This window comes from Dendrobates tinctorius, unplaced genomic scaffold (genome assembly GCF_039654945.1).
Source record: "Dendrobates tinctorius isolate UK_male_01 unplaced genomic scaffold, ASM3965494v1 ptg000014l, whole genome shotgun sequence".
Lineage (NCBI taxonomy): Eukaryota > Metazoa > Chordata > Amphibia > Anura > Dendrobatidae > Dendrobates > Dendrobates tinctorius.
The window spans coordinates 8,350,817-8,369,895 of NW_027361682.1; the positions used below are offsets into that span (position 1 = coordinate 8,350,817).

At 44.4% G+C, this 19,079-nt stretch overlaps 1 protein-coding gene across 1 annotated transcript in view; it reads right to left on the minus strand.

Moving 5' to 3' along the window:
- Positions 1-19,079, minus strand: part of LOC141074229 (uncharacterized) — a 130,083-nt gene that overhangs the window by 101,465 nt on the left and 9,539 nt on the right. Inside the window, 4 exon segments of the mRNA XM_073561811.1 lie at positions 15,228-15,318; positions 18,435-18,532; positions 18,616-18,739; positions 18,822-19,001. Of these exon segments, the coding sequence (XP_073417912.1) occupies positions 15,228-15,318; positions 18,435-18,532; positions 18,616-18,739; positions 18,822-19,001 (493 nt within the window).

Genomic DNA, 19,079 nt, shown 5'->3' on the forward strand with positions numbered 1-19,079 from the left:
TATCCCTTTCAGAGAATTCAGGTCGACCATATCCAGATGCCTAAGGCCATAAGATACGAATATGCTTTGGTAGTGGTGGACATGTTCTCAGGATGGCCAGAGGCCTACCCAGTAGCCAACATAACAGCCAGGACCACGGCAAAAAGACTTATGACAGAAGTGGTTTGCAGATATGGTATCTCTGAAGTTTTGGAGAGCAACCAAGGTCCAGCCTTCACGACAGCAATCACAAAAGAACTTTGTGATATGGTCAGGGTGGTACTGGGCTTACACACACCCGGTCACCCGCAAAACAGAAGTAAAGTTGAGTGACTCAATGGGACCCTCAAAATTAGCCAAGAAGTGTCTTTACACTGGCTGGATATTATCCCAATTGCCCTACACACACCCTATCACCCGCAAAACAGCGGTAAAGTTGAGTGACTCAATGGCATCAATTCAATTGCCCTATATTCTGTCCCAGGCGGGTACACAGACTGATACCCTATGAGATTATTTTCAGCGGCCCACCCAGGTTAGGATGCCATTTCCCTCAACAACTTAGTGTAGGACATGATAGGTTGGTAAATTTTGTTATTGCATTAACCAAATAACTGTCAGTAACACATGCAAAGGTTCTGTCTTACATTCCAAATCCTGACCAAGATGAGTCCGCCCACAGCTTGAAGCCCGGGGACTTCATCCTGGTCAAAAAGTTCCCCAGGAAATCGCCGCTCGAGACCAGATATGAGGGGTCATACCAAGTACTCCTGACAACATCTACCTCAGTGAAACTCAAAGGGAGACCAACATGGATCCATGCCTTACATTGCAAAAAAGTGGACCAACCCCCGAGTAATATATTTCCTTGCCATTATCTACCTAACACTGTTCGATTTATTAGATGGGGATAAATACATCTGACTTCCACAAATGTAAAGACTGCACAAAGGGGGGGTAAAGGCTTAGCAATGCCTGTCTAACGGACAGCTCAGGTGTCATGATCCATGTTTGCAGGAGCAGCTCTCTGGTGTCAGCCACTTCTGGTGACTGGAGTCCTGTTGCTGTGCTATCTGCGGTGTGACGTTTGGCAGCGGTGTCTGGAAGCTAAGTGCTGTGTTTTCTCCTTGTCCCTAAGGTGTTTGTCACTGTTCCCTGTGTGGTATTATCTGCTCTAGCCAGGGCACTAATAGGTGACAACGAGGGAAGAGGTTCCTGATGGCGGTGGGGGGGGAAGGACCCACTTAGGGCAGTGCAGGGACAGGCTCAGGTGTGAGCTCAGGTGGTGACCGTTCCCCATTTCCCTATCAGTAGGGTCTTCCTCTCCCCATTTTCCATCCAGTTGAGTGTGTGTTGCGCCATCCACTGACCGATCACTCGTTGGGTCGTGTCACATCGTGACATCAGGTTAATAATTGGATTTAGGGGGACTGTGAATGGCTAATGAAATCAATTATTAACTTTACATAAGCTAGTTCAAATGTGGTGTGACAAGATGGCTTCTACAGCCTGCTGACTACACTCAGGAATCTTTGGAATGTGAAGTAGATACACTGAAGACTATATATGGAATGGATTTAGCATGTACCTATCACAGACTGACACCATTGCTGCTCAGGAGTTGTGTGATGCCCTTTTCCTGCCTGTTACATTATCTTTTCTTCTACTTCTAAAATTCTGTTCTGTGCCAGCTCCTATTCGATGTCACTCTTCTAAGCATGCATTCAGCTCATATTTATAAGGTCAGGGACAGGCAATCGCTTAGATCTCACCTTAAGAGATCACCCCCCGACAATTTTACAAACTACACTCCCAATGAATTCATCTAGGGGTGCAGTGATCATATTAACACCACATGTGCCTCACAGAATTGTATACCACTGAGTGGTGAAGAAAGAATAAATTACATTTTTACCACTAAAATTTTGTTTTAGCCCCAAGTTTTTAATTTTCTAAAGGCTAATAGGAATTTTTTTTTTACAACAAACTGAGGTCCATTTTTCCTGAGTGTGCCAATACCCTACATGTAATCTGGAAATATTTTTCAGGTACAGTGCAAAGCTCAGAAGGCAAGGAGCGCCAGATTTTACTGTTATGGTTTGCAGGTGCCATGACCCACTGGGAGAGCCAATGAGGTGCCAGAACAGGAGAACCCCCCATAAATGACCCCATTTTACGAACTACACCTCTCAATTAATTCATCTAGGGGTGCAGTGATCATATTGGGCAGTGAAGACAAACTAACTACATTTTTACAACCAAAAATTTGTTTTAGCCAAAGATTTTACATTTTGATACAAAAAGTGGGTAAACATGGCATAAAAAATTGTCCCACAATTTCTACTGAACGTGGCAATACCCCATATGTGGCTGTACAGTACTACTTAGCCATGCGGAGAGACTCGGGAAGAATGGAGCACTATTTGCCTATTCAAATGAATGGGTCTGTGCACATGTCAGTGTTTCCACAGACCACGTGTCCGTGGTCAAAACAAATTGACATGTCCGTTTTTGTATGTCAGCACGGGTCACAAAACGTCCCGCACACGTACATATGCATAAAATACATGGATCTCATCCATGTGACATGTATCGGCACCGGGAAAGAAGCGTTACAGTAAGCGCTGTTCCCCGGCACCAGGTGCTGAACACGGCTCATCATTCTCCCCTGCTCTGCCAGCGATTGGCGCGAGCAGGGCAGAATGATGAGAGTTACATTTAAGTAATAAAAGAGACAGCTGGCGGTGGATGATAGGACTATTCCTCCCATAAGCCTACCCCTGCTGCTACTAATAACAGTGACGGCAGGAGTGGCTGACGGGGGTATTCATCAGCCGCTGCCTGCGCTAAAAGTAATTAAATGAGAAAAACGGCATGGGTTCCCCTGTATTTTCTATAACCAGCCAGGCAAAACTTACAGCTGGGTGCTGCAATCCTCAGCTTTCAGCTTCAGCAAGGCTGGTTGTCAAGAATAGAGGGGTCCCCACGCTGTTTTTTTAAATTATTTAAATAATTTTTTTTTTGAAACGGCCTAGGGTCCCCCCCATTTTTGACAACCAGCCTTGCTAAAGCTCACAACTGGGGGCTGTTATTCTCAAGCTGGTAAGGGGCCATGGATATTGACTCCCCCAGCCTAAAAATAGAAGCTCGCAGCTGCCTAGAAAAGGCACTTCTATTAGATGCTCCAATACAAAGGTGACATCAACTCCACAAATATGAACTCCACTTGCCACCGCTACAGGGCAAGTGGGAAGTTCCAGGCAAAGCGCCAGAATTGGTGCATCTAATAGATGTGCCTTTTCTGGGCAGCTGTGGGCTGCTATTTTTAGGCTTGGAGGCTCAATAGCCATGGCCCCTTACCAGCATGAGAATACCAGCACCCAGCTGTGAGCTTTAGCAAGGGTGGTTGTTAAAATGGTGAGGACTCCACTCTGTTTTTTAAAATTATTTAAATAATTTAAAAAAAAAAAAAAAAACAGCCTGGGGACCCCTCTATTCTTGATAACCAACCTTGCTGAAGCTGACAGCTGAGCATTGCAGCCCACAGCTGTGAGTTGAGTTTTACCTGGCTGGTTATAGAGTATACAGGGGAACCCATGCCATTTTTCATTCATTTATTTATTTATTTATTTATTTATAGCGCAGGCAGCGGCTGATGAATACTCCCATCAGCTGCTCCTGCTGTCACTGTTATTAGTAGCAGCAGGGGTAGGCTGATGGGAGGAATAGTCCCATCAGCCGCCACCTGCAGTCTCTTTTATTACTTAAATATAACTCTCATCATTCTCCCCTGCTCGCGCCGATCGCCAGCTGAGCAGGGGAGAATGATGAGAGCCATATTCAGCACCCAGCGCCGAGGAACAGCGCTTACTGTAACTCTTCTTCCCTGGCAACTGTCTGTGTGGTACTGATACGACACACGGTTGCCACACATTTTACAAACACGGATACTGACATCTCCTGTCATGGAAAAATCAGGACGTGTGAAAGAGGCCTTATAGCGGGTTTTTATGTTTGGCTGTGGTCACAATCTAAAAGACGCTTTTTATTGCAAAAAAATAGTTTTGCATCACCACATTTTGAAAGATATAATTTTTCCTGATTTTGGCCCACAGAGTCATGCGAGGTCTTGTTTTTTGCGGGACGAGTTGATGTTTTTATTAGTACAATTTTCGTGCACATGATGTTTTTTGATCGCTTTCTATTCTGATTTTTGGGAGGCAAAATTTACAAAAAAACAGCAATTTATGAATTTCTTTTTTGGGGGGGCGGGGGGTTATGCCGTTCCGTGTGTGGCAAAAAATTGATAAGGCAGTTTTATTCTTCAAGTCGTTATTATTACAGCAATTCCTCATTTATATTTTTTTATGTTTTGGCGTTTTTATACAATAAAAACTATGGTCTTTTATAGAAAAAATAATAATTGTTGCATCACTTTATTCTGAGAGCTATAACTTTTTTATTTTTCTGTTGATGGAACTGTATGGTGGCTTGTTTTTTTGCGGAACAAGATGATGATTTCAGTGGTACCATGATTATTTATACCCATCTTATTGATCGCATGTTATTCCACTTTTTGTTCAGAGGTATGATATGTGGTGTAATGACCACTGTGTCCACTAGGGGGCGCTGTGTGGATGTCCCAAGAGAGAGGATGAGTGGCAGAATATGGAGTGGCCGTGGTGTGTCTCAAAGTGGGTGGCTTTGAGATGAAGGCTTGGTTATGTGCTGATCAGCAGAGCTGATCTTTCGTGCCTATGTGTTAGGGAGAAGCCTTCAGGCAGCTGGAGAGATGGGCGGGTTCTAGCTGCCCACAAACCCACCCAGGGGTGTGTCTGATAACACCTATAGTAAAAGGCTATGTGAGTAGGTGAAGGACCTGTGATGAGGTCATAGCCATGTGACCCAGTGGGCGTGGCTACGGACCATATAACGTAGCCAGGATAGGTCACAAGGGGTGAATGCTGGGACCAGGTTGGTCAGGTTTGGAAGGTCCCGTGAGGAGAAGGATCTCCTCACTAACAGCCTGTGGAGCGGCTGGGCGTGTGCAAGGGCGATGTGTGCCTGAGAGCTCCCTGGAGGGAACTAACATAAAACGTCCTGATAAGCCGCATAAGGAACCCTGACGGGTGAGATAACACTGGGGCTGAATAGCCTGTTTAATGGACGCTAAGCTGTTGTACATTGCTGCTGTGGTTTATGAGGGTGAATAAACCGCATGGACTGCTATGTTTTTATGGAAAACCTGGTGCCGGATGTGTTTTGTTCGCTGCCAAGCGAGTGATCCCCTACTAGATGACAGCGTTACCTCACAGATAATAAAGCATTGTTTTTTGCCTTGTATTTTTTACGGTGTTCACTATATGGGTCTGGTCGTTGCTGATGCGGCAATACCAAACGTGTACTTTTATCATTTCTATTTTTTCTGTTCAAATATATTGATTTTTTTAATTTTTTATATTTTTACAATTATTTTAAAAAAATGTTAAAACATTTTTCTAAGTTTTTTTTTACTTTGTCTCACTATGGGACTGTAAAAGTCTGCCAGGGCAGTAGTCATTGCTGAGTATCTCGGGCATTGTGTACTCTGGCCTCCCTCTACAGGAAAAATGGTACTATAAGTACTCACAGTGCTGTCAGCGTCTTCTTCGCTGCGCTGACTTAAAGCTGATCCTGGATCCCAATGAATAGAGACACAGTCCAGAGCAACTCTTAACTGAACAAATTTATTTACTTCAGGACACAGCACATCCACTTAGTTTCCAGCATTTCCATCACAGTGAAGGTACAACTACTCCATCTTTCCCTTCCCTGTTCCTTGCATCACTAAGTATTTCCGCGGGATGGAGCGTCTCAGACGGCCCCTCAGTGTCCTCCCTGTAAAGCGTCACAACGGTGAAGCCCTCTCCTGCCTGTTTCGCCACGGACATCAGAGATTCAGCCCACAAGCTATGCACCACAATCTGGAGTGACCTGCCCGTACACTTTTACGGTGACCTTTAATCTTCCTTTGCTTCCTTTCTTTCTATTTCTCTCTACTGCTGGTTCTGCTGTACCTTGCTCTTCTCTGTGTACTCCCTGGATGGCTGGGAATATGCTTCAACGTTACGAGGTAGTTAGGCAGCTTGGGCATATAGCCCCCACGAGCACAAAGGGGTCAGGCCCTTGACGGACCACTATAGGAAGATCTTCCTGACTTATTCCCCAGCTAACCCCTCCTACAGTTAACTCTTATGTGTACTACAGCTATATCTACCAAGAAGTGGACTCAGTGCCCCCATCTAGTGGCCCAGTCACAGACTGCACTGTCCCTATTATGTACATGGTGTAGCCAGATAACAACACATAACATATAAATAATATAGTAACATGAAATATACGTTATTACGCTACAGCGGTATAAAATATATATATACTGTACATACACACACATAATAACAACATGGAGATTTAAATGGGTAAAACTCTCAACCCCTTACAGGACAATCATTTTTTGCAGGCTGATGGCTCATATAGCATGCAGATGACGCAGCATCTGCATGCCATATAAGCTGTCAGAGCTGCACTGACAGAGAGACTTACGGATCATGCATAATCAACACGTTTCCTAGCTCTGGCGACCCGGATGTCATGACGACATTGGGTCACCATGGCAACGATCTGGACCCAGCGTCACGCCGCGGGGTCTCTGATCCAAAGGCAGAGGGGCTGTCAGCCCTCTGTCAGCTTCTGGAATGCTGCAATCTTGTTCAATTGCAGTATTTCGGGAGTTGAAGAGCTGGGAGCGGTCTGTGACCACTCCTGGCACCTAGTGCCAGGTGTCAGATGTCAGAATCAGCAGACACCCGGCAGTGATCGCCCGCGCACCCTCCGCGGGAGGTCACAATGATGTAAATGAACCGTCCATGGTCAAAATGGCCCGGGTCACATGGACGGATCATTACGTCCAATGTCAGAAAGGGGTTAACTAAAGTAAAAAGTGAGAAAAAAAGGTTTAAAAAAACTAAAATGTTCAAATCAATCTCTCTTACCCAGTTGAAAAAAATAAATAAAAATGCACATATTTAGTAATGCTACCTTCAGAAATGTCTAATCTATCAAAATACAAAGTAAATTAATCTGATCGGTAAACAGCTTAATGAGAAAAAAACAGAAACACCAGAATTACAGTTTTTAGGCCTCCGCAACATTGCAATAAAATGCAATAGGGGGCAATCAAAGTATCTACCACAAAACGGTATTAATAAAAGCATCAACTTAGGGTGCATAAATATGTCATCTTTCAGCCCCAGATACCTAAAAATGGAAATACAGACTTGCCTACAAAAGCAAAAAAAAACAAAAACTTTTTATTCATGCAAATTTCTGATTTTTTTCCACCACTAACTAAACTATACATGTATGGTATCTGCGTACTATACTGACTTGAGGAATCATATTGCCAAGTCATTTTCACCATATAGTGAACATAGCAAATAAAAAGCCCCACAAATTGTGGAATTGCACTTTTTTTTTTTTCAATTTCACCGCATTTGGAATTTTTTTTGCCCTTTTTCCAGTACACCATGTGGTAAAATCAATGGTGCCATTAAAAAAGTACAACACATCCCTCAAAAAACAAGCTCTCATATGGCCATATTGAAGGAGGTATAAAAAAAGAAAAAAGTATGGCTTTTGAAAAAAAGGCGAAAGAAAATGAAAAAACAAAAACAGAAAAAGGCCTGGGGTGGCGGGGTTAATTTCATATTTTCTTCACAACAGGACTTGAAACACATATCAAAAGTTGATAAGACATTTCTCCGTTTTTATTGAAAAAATTAACTCATTAGAAATGGATGGCAGCAATACATCTCAAAAAAGTTGTGACAAGAGTTAACATAAAGGTCCCGTCACACATAGCGATCTCGCTAGCGAGATCTCTGCTGAGTCACAAGTTTTGTGACACAACAGCGATCTCACCAGCGAGATTGCTGTGTGTGACAGCGATCAGCGACCGGCCCCCCTGCCGGTATTGCTGATCGCTCTAGGAAACCTCTGGACTTTTCTTTGGTCGCTGGTCTCCCGCTGGCCAGCACGCATCGCTGTGTGTGACAAGCGGGAGACCAGCGATCAGCTGGTAACTAACGTACACATCGGGTATCCAAGGGACGGGCGTCCCTTAGATACCCGATGTGTACGTTAGTTACCAGCTTCCTGCATCAGCGCGCTGGTTACTAACGAACACAGCGACGACGCGCGCTCGGCGTCACTGTGCTGATCGCTGGTGAAGCTGTCTGTTTGACAGCTCACCAGCGATCATGTACCGATTCACCAGTGATCCTGACACGTTGATATCGTTGTCGGGGTTGCTGGTGAGTCGCTATGTGTGACGGGGCCCTAAGGCAGAAAATTAAGTGCTACTAATGAAAAAATGATTGAGGGTCAATATTCAACTAAGTCACAGGATTTTATATAAAGAGATCACACTTATGGGGCAGAGTCTCTCAGAAGCAAAGATGGTCAGAGGTTCAACATCAACAATCTGTGATCAACTGTGTCTACAAATTGTGGAATAATTTCAGAAAAATGTTCCTCAGTGTAGAATTGCAAAGACTTTGAATATTCCCCCATCTACAGTACATAATATAATCAAAAGATTTAGGAGTCCTAGTGAATTCCATTCACACAGAGAACAAGGCTGACTGTCAATATTGGGATTCTCATGATCAATGGGCCCTATGGTGGCACTGCATTTACCCCTTAGTGACCGAGCCAATTTTTATCTAAATTACCAGGCCATAGCTTTTAAATCTGACCAGTGTTGACCGCTTCAATAGATCCCAGTGATTCTGAGATTTTTTTTTGAGCCATATTTTACTTCATGCTGGCAGTAAACTTTGTTTCATAAGACTTGCATTTATTTGTGAAAATATCAGCAATTTGGCAAAAAATTGCAACATTTTGCAATTTTCAAACTTTTATTTCTTATGCCCATAAACCAGAGTTATAGCATACAAAATAGTAAATAAATAATATTTCCCATATGTCTGCTTTACATCTGCATCATTTTTTTAGGAAGTTAGAAGGATTAAAAGTTAACCAGCAATTTCCCACCAATATTTACAAAACCATTTTTTTCAGGGACCACATCACACTTCAGGTGACTTTGGGGGCATGAATGACAGAAATACCCAAAAGTGACACCATTTTAAAAACTGCACCCCTCAAAGTCCTCAAAACCACATTCAAGAAGTTTATTAATCCTTCAGGTGCCTCACAGGAACTAAAACAATGTGGAAGGAAAAAAATATTTTACTTTTTTTCTCACAAAATGTTCAATTTAGCCCCATTTTTTATTTATACAAGGGTAGCAGGATAAAATGGACCCCATAATATATGTTTTGCACTTACTCTTGAGTAGGGCGACTTACTCTTGAGTATGGGGGAAAATTATTGTTTGGGTGCACAGCAGAGCTTGGTAGGGAAGGAGCACCGTTTGATTTTTTGAATGCAAAAATGACTAGAATCGAAAACGGATGCCATGTCACGTTTGGAGAGCCCCTGATGTGCCTAAACAGTAGAAACTCCTCACAAGTGACCCTATTTTGGAAACTAGACCCTTCAAGGAATTCATCTAGGGGTGTGCTTAGCATTTTAACCTACAGGTGAGTCACGAAACTTTACAACATTTAGATGCGAAAACAAAAATATTAATTTTTTCCACTTTTTTTTAGCACCAAGTTTATAATTTATACTTGGGATAGTGGGAGAAATTGGACCCCACATTTCTTTTTAAACAATTTCTCCCAAATGTGGTTGAACACTACTGTTGGAGCACCCGGCAGGGATCGGATGGGAAGCAGCACTACTTGACTTTTGGAACGCAGATTTCAGTTCAATAGATTGTGGGCTCTAATAGCTGAGCCTCTGAGATGCCATAACAGCAGATTTAATTCCCCCAGGTGACCCCATATTGGAAACTTCACTGCCTAAGGAATTCATCTAGGGGTGTAGTGAATATTTTGAACCCATAGGTGCCTCACAGAATTTTATAACATTGAGACGTGGAAATATGACACTTCGTTGTAAAAATTAATTTTTTGGACTTGCTGCAAATTAGTCAGGTACAGGAGGATTGATAGGTGAAACTGGAACCCATAATTTATTGCGCAATTTCTCCCAAATGCGGTAATGTCCCACATGTCATCAGAAATTACTGTTTGGCCACACCTCAGGGCTGAGAAGGAAGGAGCACTATTTGGATTTTGCAGCACAGATTTTGCTAAAACAGTTTGAGGTCGACATTTGCAGAGCCCTGAAAAAGCCAGAAGTGACCCCATTGTAGAAATTGCAACTTTCAATGAATTAATCTATGGCTGCAGTGACTATTTTGTATGATCCACGCTATGCTTTATTCTGGAGAGTTGCAAATATGCCAGTTTAGTGCCCATACATTGTACCCCCATAAAGTGTAGAACCCCTATATATTGTAGAACCCTCATACATCGTGCCCAGCTTGTGCTTCTGGAGACACGCACCCTGGAAATTGTTAAGTGCTCTCCCCACTACAATAATGCCAAAAATCTAGCTGCTTACTTTGGTTTTGGCGCAGGTGGGCTCAGAAGGAGGGAGACATTTGGGAGCGCACAATTCACTGGATTTTGAGGGGGCAGGAGCCATGTCGCTATTCCAGAGTCTTTGTTCTACCAGTAACGCAAGAACCCCCTATAGTTCCAGTGACAAAAGACCTGAGTGGGGGTTGATTTTGTGTGGGATAAGTTTGGGTGTATACTTTTTTGTTTTATGACAAACGCTGATTTTGAGTGGCAAAACGAGTTCGTGATTTGTGTGCACTTTGAGTGTTTTTGTTAAACTTTTTTACATATTTTATTTTACTTTTTTTTTACTTTTTCACTTAGGCCAACTGTGGGACATGTATAATTTTTCCTTTGATGTCTGGTCTCATACACTGCAGTATTTGTGTACTGCAGTCCATAAGACTGTCAGTTATTTCCTGGGCTCAGCCTGAGAGACCCAGCTTATAGCTCTGCTACCTCACTGGTCTCTGCTGTACTGTTTATCCATTCCACGTAAGGCTCTGTGACACACTCTGCCGTATCACTAAGTCTACTCAGATGTGCAGAAGCTGACTGCAATACCAATGGGCATGTTGTAGCTGGTGTTCAACTATGCACTCTGATGCTCACAAAGCCTTGCCAATAGGTATAATATGGAGTTCCAGCATGTGGTCATATCGTCACATACCAACCTGTGAGCTGGCACTTGCAAGCAGTGCTGAAGTGCTGAAACAATGCCAGACTGGCGACAGCTGTAGTTGACTTGCAGAAATGGGCAAACACATGGTGTAGCTTCACAAGTAGCTCAGGCAAATATTGATAGCTTTTCAGAATCCGCTGTACCACAGAGTTGAGTGCATGGGCCAGGCATGCTACTTGTTCAAGGTTGCCAAGTTTCAGAGCCACCACCAGGTTACAGCTATTGTCATACAAGACCATGCCTAGTTGTAGGTGAGAGCCAGAGATCTGTCTGGTCTATTATACCTGTCCACAACAGAGCATCAGTGTGTAGTTTAGTCACCTAAACAAATTGGTTTCAGCAGAGCCTGTTGTCACTTCATCGAGGCAGTGCTGCAGTGCTTCCAGCTTGCGATTGATATGGAAAACGTGCTCAAAGATGACAAATCAGAGATGCAGGATGAGGAAGAGGAGGGGGTGCAGGAACTGGTGTAGGAAGGTAGAGGAAGCGGATATGAGGTCGCGGAAATCTTCAGTGCCTAAATGGTAACATTCCCAGTGCAAACAGTCTGGCAATGTCCCAGATTAGTGTTTTGGCCTGTGGGTGGGTATTTTCTTTTGCTTTCCAAGGCCTGGAGTAGGGACAGCTGAACGCTGCGGTGGGATAAGGAATTGGACGGGGTTGCTGATGGTGCTTGCGAATGTGCAACAACAGGTGCAGGGCGAGAGGCACCTGCTTCAGAGTTGTGGACAGGGGACTGGCAAGCACGAAGCATGGGGTTTAGGCAGTGGTGTCACCAGCAGACACTGATTGTTGACCAAGGCATTCGGGCCACATAGTTGGGCGCTGTGATCACATGTGAGCTAAGCATGCTGGTGGTGGTCAGGATGGTATTAGTGTGGCCCCCGCTCATCTTGGTACGGCACAGGTTGCAAATGACTGTTCTTTTATCGTCTGCACTTTTTTTAAAAAGCCCCATACTGGGGAACACCTGGCCCTTGGCTTAGGTACCTGCAATGTGTGGGTGCTCTGGGGAACAGTTGCCCACCTTCTCCTTCAGGCTACCCCACTGCTTTTTCAAGCCTGTTGCGGTCCTGATGATCCCAACACCTCAGCACTTATTGTGCAACGGCAAAGTCATCTTCTTCTGACCATTGCTGCTCCAATATTTGGGCATCACTACACACGATCTCCTCATCCAGCGTCGGACTGGAGCACCTTGGGCCCACCAGAGAAAATCATTCTTGGGGCCCACTATGTAGCTACATAAAAAAAAATACAACACCACCAATTGTGCGGTAAAACACGCTAATATCCGGGTATAATATAAGGTAGTACACGTCTTAATTATGTAGCAGGAGTTGGGATAGCCTCTCTAGAATATAAAGCAGCCCCCTCATATAGTATAATGCAGCCCCTTCATAGAATATAATGTAGACCCCTCATAGAATATAATGCAGCCCCCTCATATAGTATAATGCAGCCCCATCATAGAATATAATGTAGACCCCTCATAGAATATAATGCAGCCCCCTCATATAGTATATTGCAGCCCCTTCATAGAATATAATGTAGACCCCTCATAGAATATACTGTAATGTAGCCCCCTCACAGAATATAATGCAGCCATCTCATAGAATATTGCCCCCTCATAGAATATAATGTAGCCCTCCATAGAATATAACACTGCCCCCCTCATAGGGTATAATGCTGCCCCCTCACAGGGTCTAATGCTTCCCCCCTCATAGGGTCTAAAGCTAGATATAGAGATAGATAGATAGATAGATAGATAGATGATAGAAATAGATAGATATATTATCTAAATTGAATGGCTGTAATGTTTTTCTGTGTTTTCACATGGCCTAGATTCATGCACATATGATTGTCTATTTTGTGCAGTTTTTGCAGCTTGCACGTGTTCACACTAGGAAGTGCTGGTCGTTTTTTTTTTTGTCTATTTAGTTGCTGGATGCTAGCTGCCTCCAGTCTGATCTTGCACCCCTCCCATTGGCCTTGCAGGTGGCCGCAATCCGCTCTACCTGCCCATAAATTGTAGGCTTAGCCCGGTAGTGACACGTTTGTCCAAAATTGTAGGCTGGTGGCCCAGAAGTGGCTTATGTACGGTAGAGCAGGGACCCATCAGGGAGAGGTCACCTTGCCATGGTTGATGGGCTTACATGAATTGGCCAATTTGTGCACTAAGAACCTTCATTTTCATCTTACTGTAAGACTTGTAAGGTTAAAAAAAAAATATTTTTGAAAATTATTATCTATGAATGGTTTTAATGTTTTTCTGTGTTTTCACATGGCCTATATTCATGCACATGTGCTGCTGTATTCTTTTTGTCTATATTGTGCAGTTTTTGCAGCTTGCACGTGTTCACACTAGGTCATTTTTTTTTTGTCTATAGATAGATAGATAGGATAGAAAATGGATAGATAGATATAGAGATAGATAGAGATAGATAGATAGATAATGGATAAATAGATAGATATATAGATAGAAGATAAATAGATATAGATAGAGATGGATAGATAGATAGATAAATAGATATAGAGATAGAAGATAGATAGAGATAGATAGAAATGGGATAGATAGATAGATAGATAGATAGATAGATAGATAGATAGATAGATAGATAGATAGATAAGGGCTGAAGGATGGAATCAATATATGGAAAAATAAGGCTGTGTGCACACATTGAGGATTTGTTGCAAATCGACAGCGGATTTTCTGAGAGGAATTGCAGGAAATCCGCAAATGATTACTCACGCAAGGTTAATCAATGGGAATCTACTGGAAAAATGCTCGAGTTTCCCATTGACTTCCATTATACTTGTTTCTCGAGTCAAGCACCTGAGCGTTTTAGTGTTTAACAACCACTAATTCTAACCTAAATGGCTCTGGTTGTGTATCACAGATCCTGACTTATTGGATACTCCTGTTTTTGAGTTCAGCTTTTTTACTGACATTTCTCCTTCCTGAAGATTGAATATCTACCCATATGTCATGGCTCTGAGCAGGCTACCAGACAATTCCTCCGACAAGCTTGCACCATAACAGCAACTGGACCTTACTTCGTCCAGTTACCATGGGTGACCGCAGAGTTCATTAACTGACCCTTGTCAATGCACATAATCCCCCATACTGTGGGTTAGCTTACATGAGCTCCACTCCACAAGCTGACTTCTTGTCAGTCCTAGGTTCCCGGGGAAACTGCCTAACTGAGGTCACTGTCCCGGACGATGGCTCGCTCCACAGGCCAGACACGACAGTTCCAGACCCTCAGAAGGTTGGTAGCTTCCACAATGCAGTTAGCCGTCACAGACTCTGCAGGTACATGGTCTCACCCTGTGCTCTTCAGGAATCCGGTCCACTCACAGGACCTTTCAACACAGTGACCATTTAGGTCCATGGCCTCACCATTTGCTCTTCAGAAATCCGGCCCACTCACATGACCTTCCAACACACAGAACTTTACTCTCTCAGGAAGTTACAACACCGATCATGCGACCAAACCACAGTCACAATATGTAGCTGAAACCATCCCCATAGGTGGGTGGTGTGTGTGGTTAGCCAGTCCTGCCCAGCTCTCTGGCTAACCCTGTGAGCCCCCTTTTATAAACAAAACAAAGCTCATTGAACTACAGGTCCCAGAGCAACATTTCAGGCTTACAGCGAAGAGGATCTCCTCCTCTGCGACACATACCGGCCATTTACAACAAGGCCGGTCACTGTCTCACATCAATGAATTGTTGCTGTGATTGGACACAACAATCGTATTTCTGTACATCCAGAACACAAGGTACGGAGATTAACTCTCTCTATTTACTCTGAAAAGCATAATTTCAAGATTGCCTAATGACATTTTGCAAAAACCATACAGTAAATATATAAAAAAAATAAGTATGAAAATTCTGAGTAATGCACCCTAAAAATTAATCACATAATTGTGTCAGCATCTGGATGAATAAAATCTATGACGTCTCTGCATTTAGTGGCTACTACTCACCTGTGCGGATATCTGTAGGAATCTCCTCCTTACACCGCTTATCACCCCTCATATATGTCTCTGTAGTATGAATATGGGGCAGATCTTTACCCTGAAAGAAAAATTGGAAAAGTCACAGACAGATGGAAAAGGTGCGAGAAAGAATAGAAAAGATTATAAATTAACAAGACGGCCACAAATGACATGACAGCAGCAGTTATCAAGTAGCTGCTGGACTGTATAAAGCCAAACTGTTGGCTCCTAATTCTAACCAACAGCCTCTATTACCAGAAACTTGGAGAAGATCCAGACAACATCTCATTTCTACGGTCAGCTTTATCCTGACATCTTCACCAAGTATGAAACATACACTGAAGTGCCATATTATTAGAGACATCCATCTAGTAGAGCACTGAACCTCCACGGCCATCAGAAGCTCAGCAATTTGTGGTTGTTGATTACACTTGGTGTAGAAATGTTGGCCAATGAAGCCAGGATACTTTTTAGAAAACTTTGTGGCATGGGGCGTTGTCCTCCTACCACAGGGTAAACGACTGCCATGAAGTGATGAACTTGGTCGTCCACAATGCTTAGGTAAGCTCTCCATCTTTACCAGACTGAAATGATCAGTTCACTCGAATATTTTATTATTTTATGGGTTCAGTTGCAGTTTGCATTAGGCTGGGTTCCCATTGCGTTGGTGCCCTGCGTTTAACGCATCCGTTACTAAGCGGCACTAACGCTATGTAACGGATGCGTTAACACACCCATTGCCCGCCATTATAGTAACGCATCTTAAACGCATGTCAAATTCGGCATGCATTAGCGATGATGCGTTACTTTGTGACGCACCCTTGAACGCAGTCTACCACATTTTCGGGTGCGTTAGGTCTAACACACAGCGAATGTATTCGTTCGCTGTACATAGACCTGTACTGATAACGTATGGTAACGCATGGTAACTAAATGCTACCATGTGTTAGCGCTATGAGTAAAAATATGCCAAAAAGGACATCAGCGTTAGCACATCCGTTTAACGGATCCGTTAAACGGATGCCACTAATGCACTGGGAACCTAGCCTTAGTTGTGCACCAATTGTTCCTAAGAAAGGTTCTTGATATCTTTTTGATGAGTTTTTAATATCCACATGATCCCCTTTCAATGGAAGTTTATTATCAATTGCAACATTCTCTGCTATAGTTTTGACACATCTATATATATAATTGTCTTATCATATCTGTCTGTAACCGAAATCAGCAACAGGTGCAGCTGTTTGCAACAGTAAGCTGCGCCTGCCGCTGATTGGTCGCTGTCGCGACCAATCAGCGGCAGGCGCAGTCGGGCACAGCGCTCAATGGGGCGGCAGGCTTTGATCTGTAAAAAAAGAAAATTAAAAAAATGTTATTCTCACCTTCCAACGGCCTCCGATCTTCTTTCCACGCGCCTGGCCTTGCGGTCCCAATAATGCCTTGCACCTTAGACCGGAGATCACGATGTCATCAGCGGTGTTACTGGGACCCCGAGGTCGGGCGCGTGGAAAGAAGATCAGAGGCTGTCGGAAGGTGAGTATATAACTAGACCACGCATACCAGGAAAGGGGGGTGAGGGGGACCATGCATACCAGGAAAGGGGGGTGAGGGGGACCATATATACCAGCAAAGGGGGGTGAGGGGGACAATGCATTCCAGCAATGGGGGGGTGAGGGGGACCATGCATACCAGGAAAGGGGGGTGAGGGGGACCATACACACTGGCAAAGGGGGGTGAGGTGGACCATGCATGCCAGCAAAGGGGGGGTGAGGTGGAACATGCATGCCAGCAATGGGGGGAGGGGGACCATGCATACCAGGATAGGGGGGGAGGGGGACCATGCATACCAGCAATGGGGGGAGAGGGGGACCATGCATACCAGCAAAGGGGGGTGAGGGTGACCATACATACCAGCAAAGGGGGGGTGAGGGGGACCATGCATACCAGCAATAGGGGGAGGGGGACAATGCTTACCTGAAATGGGGGGAGGGGGACCATGCATACCAGGAAAGGGGGGTGAGGGTGACCATGCATACCAGGATAAGGGGGTGAGGGTGACCATGCTTACCAGGAAAGGGAGGTGAGGGGAACATGCATACCAGGAAAGGGGGGTGATGGGACCCTGCATACCAGGAAAGGGAGGTGAGGGGGCCATGCATACCAGGAAAGAGGGGGTGAGGGGACCATGCATACCAGGAAAAAGGGGTGACGGGACCATGCATACCAGGAAAGGGAGGGTGAGGGGACCATGCATACCAGGAAAGGGAGGGTGATGGGACCATGCATACCAGGAAAGGGGGGTGAGAGGGACCATGCATACCAGGATTGGGGGGTGAGAGGACCATGCTTTCCAGGATTGGAGGGTGAGGGGACCATGCTTACCAGAATTAGGGGGGTGAGGGGTACCATGCATATCAGGATTGGGGGGTGAGAGGACCATGCATATCAGGATTGGGGGTGAGGGGACCATGCATATCAGGATTGGGGGTGAGGGGACCATGCATATCAGGATTGGGGCATAAGGGGACCATGCATATCAGGATTGGGGCATGAGGGGACCATGCATACCACGAATGGGGGGTGACGGGACCATGCTTACCAGGAAAGAGGGGTGAGAGGACCATGCATACCAGGATTGGAGGGTGAGAGGCCCATGCATTCCAGGATTGGGGTTGAGGGGACCATGCATGTCAGGATAGGGGGGTGAGGGGACCATGCACACCAGGATGGGGGGGAGGGGTACCATGCATATCAGGATTGGGGGGAGAGAGGACCATGCATATCAGGATTGGGGGGTGCATTATCGCATTATTATTAAAACTTCATAAATAAACTACATACATATTCTAGGATACCTGATGCATTAGAATCGGGCCACCATCTAGTTATATCTATAAATTTCACAAAGATGGCAGTTTCTGAAATATTGGTCCTGACCCAAGCACCGATGACTGTGCCTCATTCAAAGATGCTCAGATCACTCTTGTTTTTCAGTCTAACGTGAACTCACGCTGAAAAATTATCACTTCATTTTTTGCTGAACTCTGGTGTCATTGGTCTAATTACCATATACAGAAATCTTAATTATGAAAGAATCATTGGCGTATAATTCTGGTGGATAAAACCAGACTGAGCACAAGACCTTCACAGCTTCTACACAGCATAGCGAAGAGTTCATGACACCTTCTCTCCATCTACCTGATGATCCTGAGGAACACTGGGATCTTCTTGTTTACAATCCTGTGGAAGAAGAGGACGGGGACATCTCTCTGGTGTTGTCCTCTCACTGGATAGAACTGGAGGAAACACATACAGGGACTGAATTCTTTCTTTACATACAGATAATTATAGGCCGTGTGTATTTAGTCCTGTCTAATACCTGGTGATGTGAGGGGCTGGGGAACCTCCATCATCACGTCCTTGTACAGATCTTTATGTCCTTCTAAATACTCCCACTCCTCCATGGAGAAATAGACGGCGACATCCTGACACCTTATAGGAACCTGACACATACAATGATACCGTCATCCCCCGATCCCTCCATAGCGTTACTGTATAATGTCCCAGCATTCCCAGCAGTGTCACCTCTCCAGTCAGCAGCTCAATCATTTTGTAGGTGAGTTCTAGGATCTTCTGGTCATTGATGTCCTCATGTATCAGGGGGTGAGGTGGAGGCCCTGTGATTGGGCTCAGGGGTCTTCCCCATCCCTCAGACACAGGGGCCTGACAGCGCTCACTAGAGATCTTCTTCACTACTGTGTAATCCTGGTTATGGAGAGACACATTAATAAACCTCACTACAGACATTTCCAGAGTCCTCACCTCTCTAGTTCTGTCCTTCTG